General features: G+C 38.2%; 1 protein-coding gene across 1 annotated transcript in view; it reads right to left on the bottom strand.

The window, feature by feature from the left end:
• Positions 1–536: 536 nt before the first annotated feature.
• Positions 537–20,050, bottom strand: part of ESF1 (ESF1 nucleolar pre-rRNA processing protein homolog) — a gene marked incomplete at both ends in the record, with an annotated part of 64,498 nt that continues 44,984 nt past the window's right edge. Inside the window, 4 exons of the mRNA XM_080716710.1 lie at positions 537–830; positions 3,150–3,296; positions 6,735–6,811; positions 17,311–17,398. Coding sequence (XP_080572836.1) covers positions 537–830; positions 3,150–3,296; positions 6,735–6,811; positions 17,311–17,398 — 606 coding nt within the window. The remainder of the gene's footprint in view (positions 831–3,149; positions 3,297–6,734; positions 6,812–17,310; positions 17,399–20,050) is intronic.

Here is a 20,050-nt window from a genome sequence, read left to right as displayed (position 1 = left end):
CAGTACTTGGGAAGCTGAGACAGGATTGAAAGTTTGAGGACAGCCCTCAGAAGGTAGTGAGACTCTCATCAACCGAGAAGGACCCAATTTCAAAATAAAAATAAGCCAGGCATAGTGGCACATGCTTGTAACCCCAGTACTTGGGGAGGCAAAGACCAGAGGATCAAGGATAGCAAGTAGTGAGACTCTCACCAAGCTCGTGAGACCCTGTTTCAAAGTAAGTGTCAGCCTCTCAAGTACTGGAATTACAAGTGGGTGCTACCTCGCCTAGCCCCAAACTTTTTAAGATATAAAATTTTTATAAATCCTTTAATTCAGGCAATTTAATTATGAATAATATGTGGAAATATATGGTACGAATCTGTCAACTATCCACAATTAGGTACAATAATTATGTACAGTGTTAAATTTTACAATGGTCAGAAAAATATTTTTTCATTTTCTTGAAAGGTGGTGGTTTAGCCCCAATATTCCTTCTTCTGTCTCCGTAGACTTTTGGAGAACACATTTTCAATCCCCAAAGAGGCAATATCCAGTTATTTGACTCTCTGTTTTTTTCTTGCTTGAAACTGCTCTGTCTTGGCTCTCACAGATTTAATCAGCATCGACAAGGCTGGGTCAATGGCCTTCTTTTGTGATGCCTTTCCAAACTCACTCCTCCTTTCCTCTACTGCCCGAGTAACTTCTTGTTCTTTTTGCTCTCTTTGCCGGGCTTTTTCTTCAAGGATTTTTTCCATAGCTTTTGTTTTCTTGAAATTAGGATCTGAGGGATCCAGATTGAACAAATGGGAAGTATACATTGCCTGAAACCGTGTGTCACTTACGTCGACCTGAAAATTCAAAAGGAATAAATAAAATTAGCAAAGTAAAAGGCCCAGATAATGACGCCACATTTAGAAAGGTGGTGAGCTGGCCAGGTGGGGTGGCGCACACTGTAATCCTGGTATTTGGGAGGCTGAGACAGGAGGATTGTAAGTTCGAGGATAGTCTCAGCAAGTAGTGAGAGTAGTCATCATCACCCCAGTGAAACTCTATTTCCAAATAAAAATAAAGTAAGGTTGAGGAGGTAGCATGCCCCTGGATTCAATCCTCAGTGCCACAAAAAGAAAGAAAAAAGGTGGTGAGTTGTTGGTCATATGAAATATAAACTTGAGTACTATGCATTATTCATTAGAAAATTGTTTTATATTAGATTTTCAAGGGAGTTTTATCATCTACGCCCTAGACACACTGTACAGGGCATGCCACTTTTACTACAACAACAGTCTATTTGAAGGTGGTCCATACATACTGCCCTGTAACCACAATGACTACTTCAACTTACAGGAGCAGTTCCCGAGGCAGGGATTTGCCTTGCTTACAGCATGAAATCAATTTCTGGACAGCATACCTAAGCCAATCAGGACATCTGCTAAAGTTTAATGCAAAGCAATTATATTCTTTTTTTTTTTTTTAAATGGTCCTGGGGATGGAATCCGGGGGCTTCTACCTCTAGGCTACACCCTCAAACTATTTTATATTTTTATATTTTATTTTGAAACAGGGTCTCACTAAGTTGCTAAGAGTTTCATTAAGTAGCTGAGGCTGGCTTTGAACCTGTGCGATCCTCCTGTCTTAGCCTCCCAAGAACTGGGATTACAAGCGTGCACCATCACACCAGGCTGAAAGCAATTGTATTCTGAGTACATTTTAAGAAATCTTAAACTTGCTGTGAAGATTAAGTTGGTACTTAGGGTGAATCACAGATTGAACCCACTCCTCAGACCAAGAGCTGGTCAGATACTTTATTTTCTTTATCCTCAACTTTATCTTCTTCTTTTTTTTCCCCTTTATTTTCTGTGGTACTAGAGATTGAACCCAGGGGCATTCCACCTCCGAGCTACACCTCCAGACCTACTTTTTATTCTTTATTTTGAAACAGGGTCTCACTAAGTTGCAGAGGGCCTCACTATTCTTCCTGTCTCAGATTCCCAAGTGCTGGGATTACAAGTGTGCGCCACCACACGCAGCCTTCTATCTTTCTGTAAAAACATTGTGGTTCCACCTTTAAGACTGTATCCTTCACTTCAGCCAGGCTTTTGAGTGTTGTCAGGAACAGGGGAAACCAGCAAGCAAGAAAGAGAAATCTACCTGGAGATGGGTCATAGCTTTACTTAAGTTATATGTGAGGTGAACAGACATGATACCAAGAACAAAGAAAATCTCATAAGAAACATTTTTATGCATGATTATTCATATGTGAAGGTAGATCTTATAAGATTTGACTATAAATCATTCTTTCATTCTGTGCTTTTTTTCATAAGAAAACCAATTCACCAAAAACTTTGGTGGAACAGAAGCAAATGTGAAACTGATGCATATAAACTGGATCCTCAAGTGGCCTAAAGCTCCTCTATATGCTAGTCAGAAGTTATCTGGTACACTGCCCTATATTCTGTGAATAAATTAAAAGATTTCCTGCCTTCTTATGAGTCTTTATTGCCATAAATGACTTCTGGGCGTGGTGACACATGCCTGTAATCCCAGTACTTGGGAGGCTGAGACAGGAGGATCACAGATTCAAGGCCAGTCTCAGCAATGTATTGACACCAGTTGCAAAATAAAAAAACAGCCTCCCAAGTGTGCACCACCATGCATAGCTTATTTGTAAGGTTTATGTAGAGGGTTTAAACTCATGCAGAGGAACTCTGTGGCCATTAGGATTATATGCTTAGCAAAGACAAAAAAAAGAGTAATATGAAGTAAGACACAAGTAGCTACAAAAGCATGGCCTGCTGTGCCGGCCACTGTATACAGGAGAGTGTACCTATTGTGACATGAACGTGCTATCCCCACTGGGGGTAAGCTCGCTCTTCCCAGGATAGTGCCACTGAATGTGGCTCTAATATTAAAAGCTACATGTTTTTGGTACAACAGAGCTACCAAACATAGGTCAATTATTTCTCTAGTGTTCAACCAAAAAAAGAGTGATTTGATCTATTTTTGGAATAAAGTTTTAGTTAGGCTAAAAGATGGTGGATTAGTTCCACCATGGGCCCTTCCTAAGACATTTTCAAGGGTAACTGTGAGTACACCTAATTTTTATCTCCAAAGCTGACTTCAGACTCAACTCCATCTTTACAAGGTTAATGACTTGTATCCTTGGTTACCTCAAAATCATCCTCTAATAATTCCTTCTTTTTCATAAGCTGTTTTTTCTTCGTTTTGCTCAGATTCTGGTGCTCCACAATCTTGTTGTAATTGAAGTGTTTCTTGCTGTCCTCCTCCTCATCCATCATGAGTAAAGCCATTTCAGCCTGTGGAGAGAAAAAGAAGTCCAAATGTATAATATTGGCTTTCTTTCCCCACTGTTACTTTAAGAATATTATTTATATACAATGAACTGAGAACAGAAAGACACATTAAGATGCACAGTTTAGATAGCCAATCAGGCTTCCTTTTGGGCAGTGATATGAATATCACACACAAGGGCAAGGAGAGATGTGAGAGCTTGTATTTAAAACCTGACCTTGCAGAGTGTGGTGGCATACACATGTAATCTCAGTACCTGAGAGACTGAGACAGAAGGATAGCAGGTTTGAGGATAGTCTCAGTAACATGGTGAGACTGTTTCTCCAAACAAAAAATAAAAAGGGCTGTGGTGGAGTTTGGAGGTAGAATACCCCTGGGTTCAAATTCCCATTATATCCCCCAAATGAAAATAAATATATCAATAAAAACCAGGATTCAATTCCCTTGGTGTAACTGGTTAGCAAAGGGCCTCCAAACCCATCATTTTCACCTAGCTCTTTTTTATTCTTTTTTTCCATTCCTTTTCTTTTCCTCCTCCTTCTCCTCTCTACCGTCCTCCCCCCTTCCCTGGGGGTATTCTGCTTCTGAGCTCCACCCCCAGCCCTATTTTATTTATTTTGAAACAGGGTCTCTTTAAGTTGTTGAGGGCCTCACTACGTTGGCGAGGGAGCCACAAACCTGAGATCCTCCTGTCTCAGCCCAAGTATTGGGTTCACAGGTGTGCGCCACTGTGCCTGGCTACTCTGCTCTTTTTCTTGTACTGGAGGCTGAACCCAGTCTTGTACATGCTACTCAAGCACTGTACTCCTGAGCTACACCTTGTTCTTTTTGTTGGTACTTGGGACTGAACCTAGGTTTTTCTACCTCCAGTCTATTTTTTTTTTTTTGGTGGTACTGGGGATGGAACCCAGAGACTTTCTACTTCTGGACTACACTCCCATACCTATTTTATATTTTATTTGGAAGCAGGGTCTCACTGAGTTGCTGAGCCTTACTAAGTAGCTGAGGCTGGCTTCGAACCTGCGCAGTCATCTTATCTCAGCCTTCCAAGTACTGGGATTATAAGCATGAGCCACCACGCTTATAAAAAAGACACTGCTCTTTTTAACAAATAAACTCTAGCAAATGATACTTAGTGTGTGTACACATACACTATATGTGTGCACTGTAATCACACATTTTATGAGTTCAGTGTAACAGGCATGCAAGCACACAGTGCTCGCTGAGCCCTCCCTGTTCCCACCCCTCTCCCCCTCCCCCCTTTCTGTGCTCAATACAGTAATTAGCTTTGATAAGTTTATTTGCACTCATGTCCCTCTTCAACCCCACCCCCCGCCCCAGTCTCCCCCAGGTCCTCCACTCCACACTGAGGTTTCTCCTCCTCTGTCTAGAGTCCCTCTTGTGTTCTAATTCGTCCCTAGCTTCTGCATCTGAGAGGGAACACCCAACCTTTTACTTTTTGTAACGACTAATCTCACTCAGCATGATATTCACAAGTGCCATCCATTTCCATGCAAACGGCATGATTGTGTACTTCCTTATGGCTGAGCAGAATTTTTATTGTGCTTACGTCCCAGAATTTTGTAATCATTCATCTGATGAGGGACATCTCGGCTAGTTCCACAGTTTTGACAATTATGAACTGCAAATTAGTGCGACTACTTTGGAAAACAGGGTAGAGGGTCCTTAGAAGAAAGGGAATGAACCTACCATATGACTGTACTACTCCTGGGTATCTATTGAAAAGACTTGAAACCAGAATACCAAAATAATATATGCTTATCTATGTTTATAGCTGCACAAATCATCATTGCCAAACTGAATATATTTTGTGACACAAATTATATTTTCCAGATGTGTGCTTTAACAACAAGGAGATTTCTTTTGCTTTTTTCCCCTTCCTCCCTCCTTCCTGTGACCGCCTGTCTTAGCCTCCCAAGTACTGGTATTACAGGAGTGCGCCACCACACTGGTTAACACTGACACATTTATATGAAGGCAGAATTTTAATATTTGCTTCTGAAATCTAGTATGTCTACTTCTACTAAACAGATATATTCTATCAGCTACAGATTAGATGGGAAAACTCAAAAAATTAACAACCCACATGCTAAAAATGACAAAGTATGTTCTCAGACTTTTGCAAATCATCTTTTTTGTTTTCTTCCCTGGTGTTAGGGATTGAACCCATGGGCATTCGACCTCTGAGGTATACTCCCAGTCCTATATTTTTAAAAATTTTAAATTTTGAAATAGGCTCTCACTAGGTTGCAGAGGGTGTCACTAAGTTGCTGAGGCTGGCTTTGAACCTGCAATCCTCCCAAGTAGTAGGATTACAATTGTGCACCACCTGCTAGTCTCAGCCTTCTAAGTACTGAGATTATAGGTATATACCACCATGCCCAGCTATTTTTAGTTTTTTTGTTTTGTTTTTGTAGTATTGGGCCTTGAACTCAGTGTGTTCTACCTCTAAGCTATACCGGCATCTCTTTTTATTTTATTTATTTATTTATTTTTCACGGTGCCACAGATGGAACCGAGAGGCATTCTACTTTTGAGCTATATACTCCAGCCCTTTTTAAATTTTTGTTTGGAAACAGGTTCTTGCTAGGTGGCCGAGAGTCATGACATATTGCTGAGGCTGGCCTCGAATGTACAATCCTACTGTTGCAGACTCCCATGTACTGAGATTACAGACATGTGCCACCATACCTGGCTTACTTTTTTTTTTTTTTTTTTTTAAATAGAGTCTCTATAGGTTGCTGAGATTCTTCCTAAGTTGCTAAGACTATTCTTGAACTTGTGATCTTTCTATCTCAGCCTACCAAGTAGTGGGATTACAAGTGTTGGCCCCCATGTCTGGCTAGATTTAGGTTTTATTAGTATTTTCTTTTTCACTTATAGTAAAAGGTTTTTTTTTTTTTTTTTAAATAATGCAAAGCTTTCCTCTTAATCATAAAAGGATACATCCTGGCAAATTTGAGGCAAATTTTTATACTATTTAGAAAAATGTTTGATAAAAAGGTCCTATTTTAAACCTATGCTGCTAATATAATTATGTATCTTCATTATTAAGATCAATTATTTTGAAGATCAGGGACACTGAAAACTCATGTGGACAACTTCATTTGCATTGAACACATCAGCTAGGCATGGCGGTGCACACCTTTAATCCCAATACTTGGGAGGCTGAGACAGAAGGATTGTAGGTTCCAGGCCAGTCTCAACAATTTAGACCCTCTGCAACTTAGTGAGATATTGTTTTCAAATAAAAAAATAAAACAGGGATGGAAGGTAGGGGAATAATATTTCAGAGGTAGAATGCCCCTGAGTTCAATCACTAGTACCACCACCACCAGAAAAGAAAAAAAAAAAAAAAAAAAAAAAAGCACACATTAACATCACTTATCTACTAAGCATGTTTAACAATGATCACATTTTACCTTTTGTCTTTCTATTTCAGTTTCTTCTTCTGCAGATGTGCCATGTTTTGCAGATTTCATTGATTTTTTCTTTATATCTGGAACAACAAATATAAGAAGGTTAAAATTATAGGACTAACTGTAAACATGTTTATATTATGAACAAAAATGCAAAACATCTAGAAATAATCTGAACATTAAATGTGTCAAAACTAAAGGAAGAAAAAAACATTTCTGAAAGAAGGCTACGGGTATGAAATAAAAACACAATGCTTGTGGGTGGGGTGACTGAATACTATAAGAAAGGCTAATATCAACTAAAAGAGAAAAATCAAATAATTTCAACAGATGCAGAATAAGCATTTGATAAAATCTATCATCCATTAATGATAAAATTTAAGGAGACTCTAAATAAAATCCATCCAAGAATGGATTATAAAAATTGATATGATGGATTTAATGTACTTAAGATACAGTGTAGTTCACTGATAAATATCTGCTTACTATCAGCAAGACTCTGGGTTTGATCCAAATAGTACTCCACACCAACATAGTGAAATAACAAAAACATTTACTATTCTATATAAGAAAGACAAACAATATGGCTTAATACTTTTGCAGTGGGGAGAAAAAACTGGTTATAGCCTTTCCTCATAACATATAGAAAAATAAATTGCAGGTAGATTTGAGAGTTAAACATTAACACACACACACACACACACACACACACACACACACACACACACACTTTCTGAGAAAATAAAAGTGAAAATCTACTTGATCATAAACAGAAAAAAGATTTACTAAGCAATAAAGACTGAAGAGATAAAAGGGGAGAAAAATGAGCAATTTGAATATATAAACTCTTAAGGCTGTACATTAAAAAACTCATCTGTAAAATAAACTTGCCTTTATGATAATGATAGTCACTACCTGTACAAGGTTAACAAAATCTTTTTTTCTTCTTTAAACACAAATTTGATCTTAAGTTAAACTTTCTGGCTCTATTACCAAATAGGCTGCTTATAGTAAAAGTGGCTCTTGATTGAGGGCTTATAACTTTAGGTATTTCTGGATACAGTGACTTGTAAATTGGTATGAAGAAGTCTGGTATTTAAGGATCTGAAAGCTATGCACAGGGCCTGTTCAAAAAGATATCAGATTTTCCTTATTTATTGTAGCACTCATTCTATGGATGAGGAAACTGAGGCTCTAGAGAGAGGTTAAGTAATTCGTCTCAGGTTTTGTAAGTGAAGGAGTCATGATTGAAACTCAAGCACTATGGCTCTATTGGTAACCACTATATTTTTACTCCTTTGCTATCAAATGTTATTCTCCCTGTTGTAATAGCCTTTTCAATTCTGAATACACATTTTGTTGCTAAGCAACAAAATTAAAGTCACAGAACATATAATGGTGGTTAATTAACTGTATATAAGGGGAGATAATACAATAAGAAAAGCCTAAGTCAAAAAAAGATTTAGAATTACTCCATGTATAGTAAGTCCCTGCTGTACTCATACAACCCTATCTGGGTGACTTACCCAACTGAGAGAACATTCTAGCAGGTAAGCACTGCCAGGCTCACCTCTCGGTGCTACCAAGGCATTTGTTTTCCATTTTCTTTTTTTGTGGTACTGGGGACTGAACTCAGGGGCATTCTACCTCTAAGCTATATCCTCAGCCCTAGTTTTTAATTCTTTATTTTGAAACAGGGTCTCGCTATGTTGTGGAAGGCCTCACTAAGTAGCTGAGGATGGCTATGAACCTGTGATCCTTCTGTCTCAGCCTCCTAAGAACTGGAATTACAGGCATGTGCCACCACACCTGGCTTGTTTTGCATTTTCAAGAATAAATATTTGTTCCATGTATCCCTTTCTTCTAAAATAAAAATTTTAACTAGTCCTATACGAAACGTTTTTCATGAAATGCTGTATCTACCTTAAGATTCTAACCTTTTCTTTGTGTATTTCTTTACATGTATTTTTATATGCTGAAGATTCTACCTTCTTAGGGTCTAAACTCTATCCCCTCTCCTCCAAGTAAAGAGTGCCTTTGACATGAACGGACAAGTGCCATATGCAGAATATGGCAGGGAGAAAAACCAGGGTGTATATGATTAATACATAAAGGAGATAAAAATCTTCACATACAGCTGTGGAATATAATTTCAAAGAGCCTATAACGAACTGTTCTGGATTTTTATAACAACCTGGTGAAAAGTTATAAAAATAACATGAAAGGAAGACTAGTAAGAGAGAGAGAGAGAAAACCTCTAAGATGGTCAAGGCTAAAAATGATACCAATTTTAGTGTGATGGAAATTTCTTTGCTCACAAGAATTTACTGTGTGCTAGACTGAATTGTTTAGTCAAAAGATGTGTTGAGATCCTTACTGCCCTGCACTGCTAATAAGATCATAATAAGAGAGCACATCTTATTACTCTTTTTTAAGTCTTCTGACTCCCTGGAAAGTTTTTAAAGTTAGATGTAGCACACCAGGAAAATGAAAACTCCTGATCTAAAATACTATATCAAGGAAGTTTCTATCAAGTTAGACATTATAACTACTGGGACTGCTGCAAAAAGTACATACAGTCAGTTCTAGTAAGTCAAATACCAACCAAGATTTAAAATCAGATGTTAAGAATTTTATAGTTTAATCTACACAACCCTTAGAGATGCTACTATCCATGCAAAAAAAAAAAAATCTAACAGAATATATCTATGAAAAAGGATAAGTTATAAACAAATCAATCTGAAAAAGCAATGTCTATAAAGTACTGGGATTACAAGCATGCTCAACCACGCTCAGCCAGCTGTATTATTTGAGATTCAGTTTATTCATCTATAAAGTGGGCCGAGAGCCAGGTGTGGTGACATACACCTGTAATCCCAGTACTTGGGAGGCTGAGACAGGAAGATCACAGGTTCTGAGTATAGCTTCAGCAAGTAGTGAGACTCTCATCAAACTAGCAAGACCCTGTTTCAAAATAAAAATAAGATAAAATAGGGCTGGGGGGTGTAGCTCAGAGGAAGAATGCCTCTGAGTTTAATCCCCAGCACCCCCCCCACCACACACAAAGAGGGGCGCTGAACTGGGCGTGGTGGTGAATTCTTGGAACCCCGATATTTGGGAAGCTGAGAGAGATTTAGCAAGGCTCTCAGAAACCGGGACCCTGTTTCCAAATAAAATAACAGGGCTGAGGCTGTCCCTTGGAGGTAGAATGCCCAAGTCCAATCTTCAGCATCACCAGAAAAGAGAAAAGTGGAACGTACTATACCATTAGATTTTTATGGCTATTTATCAATATTTAAAACTGTCAAGACAAAAAAAGATATTGTAATAGTGACATACTTTATTTCATTATTTTTCAAAAACAATACTATTTAAGAGTTCATGTAATTAAGGATGCGAAGTAGCTCAGTGATAGAGCACTTGTGAGGTCCTGGGTTCAATCTCTAACAACCAAAAAAAAAGAATTTATGCAATTAGCAGATTACTCCAATATAATTCACTTTAGATATTTTCAAAATTCTCATTTGTGATATCAAGTCTTCAGTTTAGGAAAAAAAGTGGAAGAAAATTTTTGTGTGTGTGTGATACTGGGGATGGAACCCAGGGGCATTCTACCTCTGAGCAATACTCCCAGCCCCATTTTTTATTCCTTATTTGAAAACAGGGTCTCACTGAGTTGCAAAGGGCCTCACTAAGTAGCTGAGGCTGTGAACCGAGAATTCCTATCTCAGCCTCCTAAATGCTGGGATTATAAACATGTGCCACCAAGCCTGGCTTGGAGGGAAATATTTGTAAAAGATCTCCAGTACTCACACTGATTCTTAACCAAAGTCAAACAGCAGATCTAGCATCAATTAATGAACTCAATTCCTCCATATTTTGAAAGATGTTTTAAATACAGCTGTATGGGATTGCCTGTGGAAAACATGTGGGAATAAATGCCCACAAACCAGGCACTGTGGCACACATTTGTAATCCTAGTATTGGGAGGCTGAGGCAGGAGGATTGCAAGTTACAGGCCAGTCTCAGCAACTTTTTGGAAACTAGCACTATATTCTTAAATAGTGACTATATTTTATTTCAAAGGCTCTAACATCCACAACATGTCTTGATAAAAATAAGGCAATACTACAGCGATAAGTTAATATACCAATTTTTAGGTCACCTAAGTTACTTAATATCTATATTTTAAAAAAATTACAAATTGTTGAAATCTGAGCCAAAATCCAACTCTCCTGAAGAGTACTACGAATCCCTAATTGTACACAAGAAAAAAACATTTTTTGACTTCCTTAGAAGAATCCACTTCTTTATAACTAAAAGCACGCTTTGCACTTACCTGTAAACTGTCAACCTAATCAGGAGTATAAAATATTAACATCAACATTTATTATATCTTTGTATCTTCTGGATACTGTTAAATATAAATTTAGTTTATCCTAGGAAGATAAGTATTTGACTTGAGTGAAAATTTCGGATTGGTTCTACTATTTCTGCACATACATGAATCTTTTAAGGCTTAGTTATACTCTCAGCAGTCAGATTAAAATAGAAAGCATGAAGCCGGGCGTGGTGGCGCACGCTTGTAATCCCCGCGCTTGGGAGGCTGAGACAGGAGGATCACATAGGTTCGAAGCCAGCCTCAGCTACTTGGTGAGGCTTTCAGCAACTTAGTGAGATCCTGTTTCTAAATAAAATATAAAATAGGTCTGGGAGTGTAGCCCGGAGGTAGAAGGGCTTTCAAAAACCCCAGTACCACCAAAAAAAAAAAAAAAAAAAAAAAAAAAAGAAAGCATGAAGCCGGACGCTTGTAATCCCAGCATTTGGGAGCTTGAGACCTGCCAGACCGAAAAAAAAAAAAAAAAAAAAAAAAGAAAGCATGGGGCTGGCTGTGGTGGAGGATGCCTATAATCCCAATACTTGGGAGGCTGAGACTGGAGGACTGAAGGTTCAAGGCAAGCTTCAGCAATTATAAAAGACTATAACCTTTTCATACAGAGCCATAAATTGCTAATGACATGGATTATGGTTGCACTGTCAGTTGATTGCACTGTTGTGTGAATACCATGGAAAATACTCACCCAGACCAGTATGTTTGCTATGATACAATCTTAAGAGACTACCATCATATACATCATTTTATGGCAAGTAAGTGTTTATAAATATCTTCTAATGTACGGTAAGGAACGACTGAGTGGTGTGTGTGTGTGTGTGTGGGGGGGTGGTACTGGAGACTAAACCCCAGGATATTCTGCCTCTAAGCTACACCCTCAGCCCTATTTTTTACTTTGAAACAGGATCTCACTAAGTTGCAGAGGGCCTAAGTTGTTGAGTCTGGCTGTGAACCTGTGATCCTCCTATTTCAGCCTCCCAAGTATTGCACAACCACACCTGGCTAATAGGTGACTCTGACACTCGTGTGTTCACTGATAAATAATGAATGAAGGCATAAAAAGTGATGTTCAGAATTGTTTAAAAGGGACACACAGCCCAAGGGCAGGATGATGCTTGCCTATAACCCCAGCTACTTTTTAGGCTGAGGCAGAAGGATTACAAATTTGAGGCTAGCCCAGGCAGCTTAGTGAGATTCCGTCATAAAAAAAGAAAGAAAGAAAAGAAAAAGAAAAGGGAGTGGTGAATGGTGAAGTATAGCTTGGGTATAGCACTTGTCTGGCATTCCCGAGGCCTAGTATTTAATCCCCAGGCCTGCCCCAAACAAAACAAAAACCCCAAACCTAAAAGACAGGTTCCTTTTGTGAATTGACTTAACTGTGGCTCAACTGGTTCTCTCTACCTACGCATCTCATACTGCTGCCTTTATTGCACATTTTATGGTTTTACTTTTGGCCTGGACTTCAGATTTACAAGCTCCATATTTCTCCATTCTCAGTTATCCTGACTAGAACATTTCCTTTAAGTTAAATTTGGCAATTCATTTAATCACTGCCTTAGCCATTAACCCTCCCTGGAACAATGTTTCTAGGCCTCTACCTTAAATGAACACCAAAATGATCTGTATTCATTCATTCTGCAAATGAATGAACAGTATAAATTCATAAACCAATCAGAAAAATCCTCCTCTTCCAGTTACCAAATACACACATGTACCTGCATTAGTATTTATGTATCTTCTCTCCTGATAAGAAGGCTGCATCCTGGCTCTTTCAAAGCTAAATCCCTCCAACTGTGGTCTAGGTTTTACCCTCTTGTCTTCTCAAGGATTCCATCCCTGCATTTATCTCTTCTAGTTTCTGTATCTTTGATGGGGTGTATCCATACAGTGCCTAAGGAGATGCAGCGGCCTGAGCGGCCTGCAGCCTAAGGCAAAACTTTAAGTAAAGTGATTCAGCAGAAAATGGGCTAAAGATGGCGCCTGGAGGAAGCTACGAAGGCGTGGTTTCCCCATTCATTATGGGTGGGGAGACTGAGCGGTTTTTCCCTTTCTACCTTTAAAGGAGCTTTCTGCACACATGAACGGCTCATGAACTGGCCTGGAATTGGCTGTAAACTACGCGCTAGTGATCTTTATCCCGGATAGGCTAGGCTATTTCTCATGGGAATTCCCCTCGTGGCTTGGTGCTATATATATGATTGCTTGGAGAGAAATAAATGAGATCTTGCTTGACATATCTCCCGGCTCCGGCTCCGTGTGGTGATCGGGCCTTCGGTACTCATCATCTGGCCAAGCCCCGCCGCTGTTGGGCTGGATTCCCAACATATCTTCTCTACTGGAGCAATCCCAGAAGGCGTAAAACAAGCCCAAAAAGCTAACAATTTATAAACAAAACAAAACAAGCTTCTATCTACCACCACTCAGCTACTACTTCACAGTAAAATTCCTGGAAAATGATCATTGTTCTTAGTCTCTACTTCCTCATTTCTTACTCATTCTTTAGCCCACATTAACCTATTGAAATTACAATTAGAGTCACTCAATGTCCTTTAGATCTCACCCAGTGTCTGTAAGACTACTGGCATTTTAAATCAACCACATCTCTCCTCTATGCACTTTTCTCCTCTCTTGGTTCCCATGATGCTTAAGATAATGCTCTTCCCCCTATTTCACAGACATTCCTTCTAAGCTTAAGTTTTCCCTACCTTCCTGGTAATGTCTCCTCCAGCACGTCACAGGAATAGTACCATGTAGGCTTCACATGACTCTCTTCTGATTCTACTTCCAGTCCCAGTGTTTCAAGGACTTTATATGCTACTGATTCAGTCTATAGCCATCCTCTGACCTTTCTGCTGATCTCCTAGACTCAGTCTAAGTGTCAACTTAGCATTTCAATTTGGATATCTAATTGACATTTTGTAATTATGCCCAAAACGGACCTATTTAATTTAGGTCCTACTCAAACCTACTGTTTCCACATTCCTTTCTTACTCAGTTAATAAAATGGAGTTATCCCAGAGACTCAAACCAAAAGTCCAGAAATTAAGCTAAATTTTTTTTCGATATCCAAATACATTAGCCAAATCTACTTTTGGATTAGCCAAATCTATTTTTTAGCCAAAATCTAAAAGAATTCCATTCTCTTTTTCTTTCCAATTCTGTTAATGGTATGCAGTCTACATTATCATCACCTTTTGCTTAGATCTTTGTAAAAGCCAGGTCTCCAGGCTCTCATCAGTGCCTTTCTCTAATCTGTTCCCTTTGCAGAAACCAGAGTAATATTTTAATATACAGCCAGATCATGCAACTTTCTTACTGAGAGAATATTGGTGGCTTTCCATTATCAGTAATAAAATGGAAATTTGTTGCCACCACAACAAAGTCTTGCAGGGTCAGTTCCTGTTATAGGTCTCCATCTCGGCCACAAAAAACTCTCTTTTTGGCCATGTTCTAGCCACGTCCATATCTTTCAATTCTTCTAGTACCACACAACACATTCTTCCTCACATCAAAGCCTTTCCACCCACTTTTCTCTCCTTTGACTAACAGTGCTCTTCACAGCATTTTGTGCTTGACTTTGTGTTATAGGTCTTAGCTCAAATACCATTATCACCTAGCGAGGCCTTCTTAGCCTACCTTATATAAACTCTTTCCCCATGTTCCTGCTAGTAATATTCTCTACTACTCTATTTCTTACTTTTAAAACATTTACCATGCTTGTATAATAGTGTTATTTATCTGTTCAGCATCTCTTCCCTAGAACCAGATTCCTTAACAGATAGAGTCTTGCTTATATTATTATTGTTCTTTCTTTTTTTTTCTGGTGGTACTGAAGTTCCTGGAAGCCCTTCTACCTCCGGGTTTCACTCCCAGACCTATTTTTTATATTTTCTTTATTTGGAAACAGGGTCTCTTAAGCCAGCGAGGATGGCTCTGAACCAGCGCAATCCTCCTGTCTCCGCCTCCCAAGCTTGGGGATTACAAGCGTGCGCCACCACGCCCGGCTATTATTGTCATTTCTTTAGTCTACAAGAGTGCCCAGCACCTGGTGGGCAATCAAAATATAAACAATCACTGTAACTGCTTTAGTTTTTTTTTTTTTTTTTGGACTGTACTAAAAATGGAACCCAGGGGCATTCTACCTCAGAGCTATATCCCCAGGCCTACTTTTTATTCTTTATTTTGAAATAGGGTCTCACTGAGTTGCAAAGGGCCTCACTAAGTAGCTGAGGCTGTCCTCTATCTTCCTGTCTCAACCTCCCAAATGTTGGCCACATTAGTTGTAAGTTTTACAGCCTTCCTGTTTTTCCTTTAAAGTACCAATTGGGAGAAAGACCCAAGGGTCAAATGTTCAAGGTCAGTGCATGGTAACTAGTGAAATCCTCTTTCAAAAAGCTGGGGTGTGGTGGTAGGCACAGAGGGAGAATGCCTCTGGGTTCAATCTCCAGTAACACAAAAATAAAGAAATAAGTCAGGCATGGTGGCACATGCTCTGGTGGCACACGCTCGTAATCCCAGAATTTGGGAGGCTGGGACAAGAGGATCAGGGTTTGCGAACAGCCTCAGCTAGTGAGGCCCTTTGCAACTGTTTCATCCTGTTTCAAAAGAAATAATATAAAATAGGGCTGGGGGTGTAGCTTGGAGGTAGAATCCCCTAGGTTCCGTCCCTAGTACTGCAATAAATAAATAAATAAATAATAAAACAACTACCAGCATCCAATAACTTAAGCTCAGATAGAAACAATTACTCCTCAGAAGCACTCTGAAATAAAAAATACAATGAAAGCGAGCAAATTTTATCTCTATTTTTCACTTGGAACTTTTAATACTAACTTTAGACAAAGGAAACTAAATGCTTTATATTTCTCCATTATGAACTTTGTTTTAGCCAGAGGAGAAGGCTAAAATCCATCATCTAGAAATGACCATGCAGGTATGATAAAAAGCAGAATATTCTAAGTTTCCACTTCCCTTTCCAATTCTCAAGAATCTCACATCCTATAATAAACTTTATTTATCCTGATCTCCTTTTCATCAATAAAATGTCAGTGTTAAAAGGCCATAACAACCAGGAAATAATTTTGAGCAATTTTGACTTTCCTGTTGAGAACGATTCTGGCCTACTAGTCAGGAGGGATAAGAAGCAGGGAAACTTCATAAAATCCTTCTCTTTATAATACTAGCTTGGAGTTGCTCCAAGAACAAGCCTTTTGGGGTTCATGTGTGTGGTATATAGATTAGGGGGAGGCAAAATGCATGAGAATAAATGGAAAATGTTTACAGTAGTTTCTATACTGACTAGTCCAAGTATGGTCTAAACCATACTAAACACATTTACATATACCAAAAAAAAAAAAAAAATGGATGAAAGCATTCTGGAAAGAATGAGGGGTACATACGCAATGGAAACAAGGCTTCCTTGAATATATGAAATGAGATGCCAGACAAAGGCTTCAAAAAAAAAGAAAAAGAAAAAAGCTGGCTTTTAGCTATACTAAAGCAGGATAAATGCAAAGAAAAATGAGACATATATGCTTCCTGGGAAGAAGAAGCTATTATACTATAATCCCATACACAAATTATAAAATTATATGTACATATATCTCAACACAAACTCATTTTATAGTTTTAATTCTTCAGAGGCTTTGCCGAGATATCTAGAGTGATGCAAAAGGATGATTCTTCCTATTTCTTCTCTCTTTCTTTTTGTACTTGGGATTGAACCCAGGGGCATTCTACCTTCAAGCTACACCCCCAGCCATTTTTATTTATTTATTTTTTTGCAACAGGGTCTTGTTAGGTGCTGAGGCACTCCTTGAACGTGCAATTCTATCTCAGATGCTCATATTGGGAGGACAGAAGTGTGCCACCATTCCTGGTTTTCCTTTCATTCTCTATAGAGTCTATCCAGTTACCTATAAACATAATTCCCAGAAAGGAAACCCCATTAAACAGTTAAATTAGCCATGTTATCAAAATTCTATCATGAAATCATTCTTTGTATGTACAGGGGTACACTGATCCTTTCCAATATGAGACCCCAAAGGACAGACTTATTTGTAAGCCACTACAGGAACTATCTAAATTGTAGTGGTTTTCAAAAGAATGATTATTCATGTTGTTTCCACCTATGTCATCATTTTCTTTCGATTCCAATTAAAAACTACAAATAAAGGTCTAGCTTACCTAATTTTTTAACTTCTTCTGCAAAGTACGGGTCATTCAAATCAACATCAGATGGAAGCTCGTCATCACTTGCCTCTTCCGCAAGAGCCTTTAAGTTGAATGTGAAATACATACAGTTTCATTATTAGAAAAACTATAACGTATATATGAAGAAAAATATATGCATTTTTTAAAATCAAGTAGTTCAATCTAAAATTAAACCTCTTAAATGATTTGTTTATAAAATAATTCTCCAAGTTATTCTTTTATTTTTTTTCCCCAATAGATATTTAGGGAATACTTAATGCAGAAAACTTTGTAGGGCTTTGGGGGGGGGGGGATGAACTTTATTACATGCATTCTTTCGCAAAAATTTTACCATTTATGAGAGGAAATGAGACACAGAGACATATGTTTAAGTAAAAATTCAAGATAGAGAAAGTGCTAGAAGAGACCAAAAGGAATACAGACATCCAAAGAAGAATATTTAGATGAGTGATTAGTAGAGAGAGGGCTTGATTCCTGATAAAGTTAAGAAACAGCAGTGACTGTTGCTAGCTTAAAGTCATACAGTGTAGAGTATTTCTTAAATTATTTAAAACTATTTTTGCTGGTTAACAGAAGAAAACAATTTCTATTGTGAAGTTTTGTTTTGCTTTCTGTGTTACCAAAGATTGAACCTAGAGGCATTCTTTCACTGGGCTATACCTCCAACTTTCTTTTTTTGGGGGTGAAACAGGGTCTAAGTTGCTCGAGCTAATATTGAACCTGCGATCCTTTTGTCTCAGTTTCCCAAGTGCTAGGATTATGGTGTATACCACCACGCCTGGCTCTATTATGAAAATTTAAAATGTATGAAAACCAATAAGAACAGTGTAATGATCCCTCTGCTATCATCACTTGATTTCTACAGTTACCTTGTTGTATCCATAGCCTATCCTTGTAAACTTTTTTTTTTGGTGGAACTGGGGATTAAACCCAGAGGCATTCTACTTGAGCTATATCCTCAGTCCTATTTTATTTTTATTTGGAAAAAGGTCCTCACTAAGTTGCTGAGGTTGGCTGTGCACCTGCGATTATGTCTCAGCCTCCCAAGTACTGGGATTACAAGTACCACCACACCTGGCAGTAATATATATATTTTTTTCTTTTTTTGGGGGGGGGATCTGGGGATGGAACCCAGGAGCATTCGACCTCTGAGCTACACCCATGTCCTATTTTTTACTCTTTATTTTGAGACAGGGTGTCACTAAGTTGTAGAGGGCGGGCCTCACTAGGTAGGTGAGGCTGTCCGCGAACCACAATCCTCCTGTCTCAGCCTCTCAAATGCTGGGATTACAAGCGTGCACCACCACACCCGGCTAGTAATATGTTTTTAACTAAAAGTATGGAACACATATATCTAGCTATTTATTTATTCATATATTTCCTGAACTATTTTATAGATCTAAACCATAGTAAGATCAAAATATTAAATACTATGGTATACAGACATGTATTCATTTCTTCAGAAATAATTTCTTCTATATATAGAGAATCTGTTGAGTTGGAAGGGATCTGCTGCCTTCCTCAAGTTTGGTACACAACATTACGTCTAGAACATACTGGATACATAAATGTATTTTGAATGTTGCTGATAAAATGAATTCAGACTTAGCCCAATAAAGGAAAAAAGTAAAAGATAAGCTCTAAGCTTGTATCAAATAAAATCAAAAGCATTATAAGCTTATGTGGCATAGAAAGAAACAATTTAGTACAGAGAAAGAACACTGCACTGAAAGATCATGAATTCTGGTCTTGGCTTGGCCACTGGCAAACTGTGTAATAACCTCAGGAAAATCACTTAATTTTCTACAAATATGAAATACCAGAGGTGGTCTAGAACTATTATGAGTAAGCTATTAAGAGTACAGAACTAACCACTCAAGATTCCCTAGGTTATAAAAACTTTGTGATTATCAGTGATACCACTGAAAGGCAATGACACTACATTTCACTAACAATATAAAGGGCTGTTAATAAGAGAAAAGGTAACTTAAGTGGCCTCTGCTTTTAACGAGGACTCAAACTCTGGAAAAGATGATTTTCCTTAAGTGATGGGAGTCAAATCATGTTTTCCATAGATGCCATATTAGCAATTTTTTTTGGTGTGTGGTACTAGGGATGGAACCCAGAGGCATTCTGCCTCCAAGTTATACCCCTAGCCCTATTTTTTATTCTTTATTTTGAAAAAGGGTCTCATTGAATTGCAAAGGGCCTCAACTAAATAGCACCTGAGGCTGTCCGCGAATCAAGATCCTCCTGTCTCAGCCTCCCGAATGTTGCGATTACAAGTGTGCACCACCACACCTGGCTAGTAAATATTTTTTATCAAGATTTAATGACAATAACATGTTAGCATAATTTCACTATGTTAAAAATGTACATACACATATATCCTTAAGTAAAAAAGTCTGCATGTGCCTCTCTTCCTCAAAAAACAAGAGTGGAATCATACTGCTTTATATTTAGATATTGACTAAAAATGTATTTGATTTGGGTAGGATATAAATGTAAGCTATTAAAATTACAGTAGCTAAAGGGGCTCTGGATTGTACATAATTATGTGACCTTGCAGAAAACTTCTAACTATATTCTCAATTTTTTCTTAAATTAGGATGATAACAAGGCCTAATCCAGTGAATAGTTACATTGTGAGATAATAGATACCAAGGACCTGGTATTTTCTGAAACATAGTTGGTATTCAATAAATGGTCATAA

Source organism: Muscardinus avellanarius (assembly GCF_963383645.1).
Source record: "Muscardinus avellanarius genome assembly, chromosome: 19".
Classification (NCBI taxonomy): domain Eukaryota; kingdom Metazoa; phylum Chordata; class Mammalia; order Rodentia; family Gliridae; genus Muscardinus; species Muscardinus avellanarius.
This window is presented reverse-complemented; position numbering and strand designations above follow the sequence as displayed.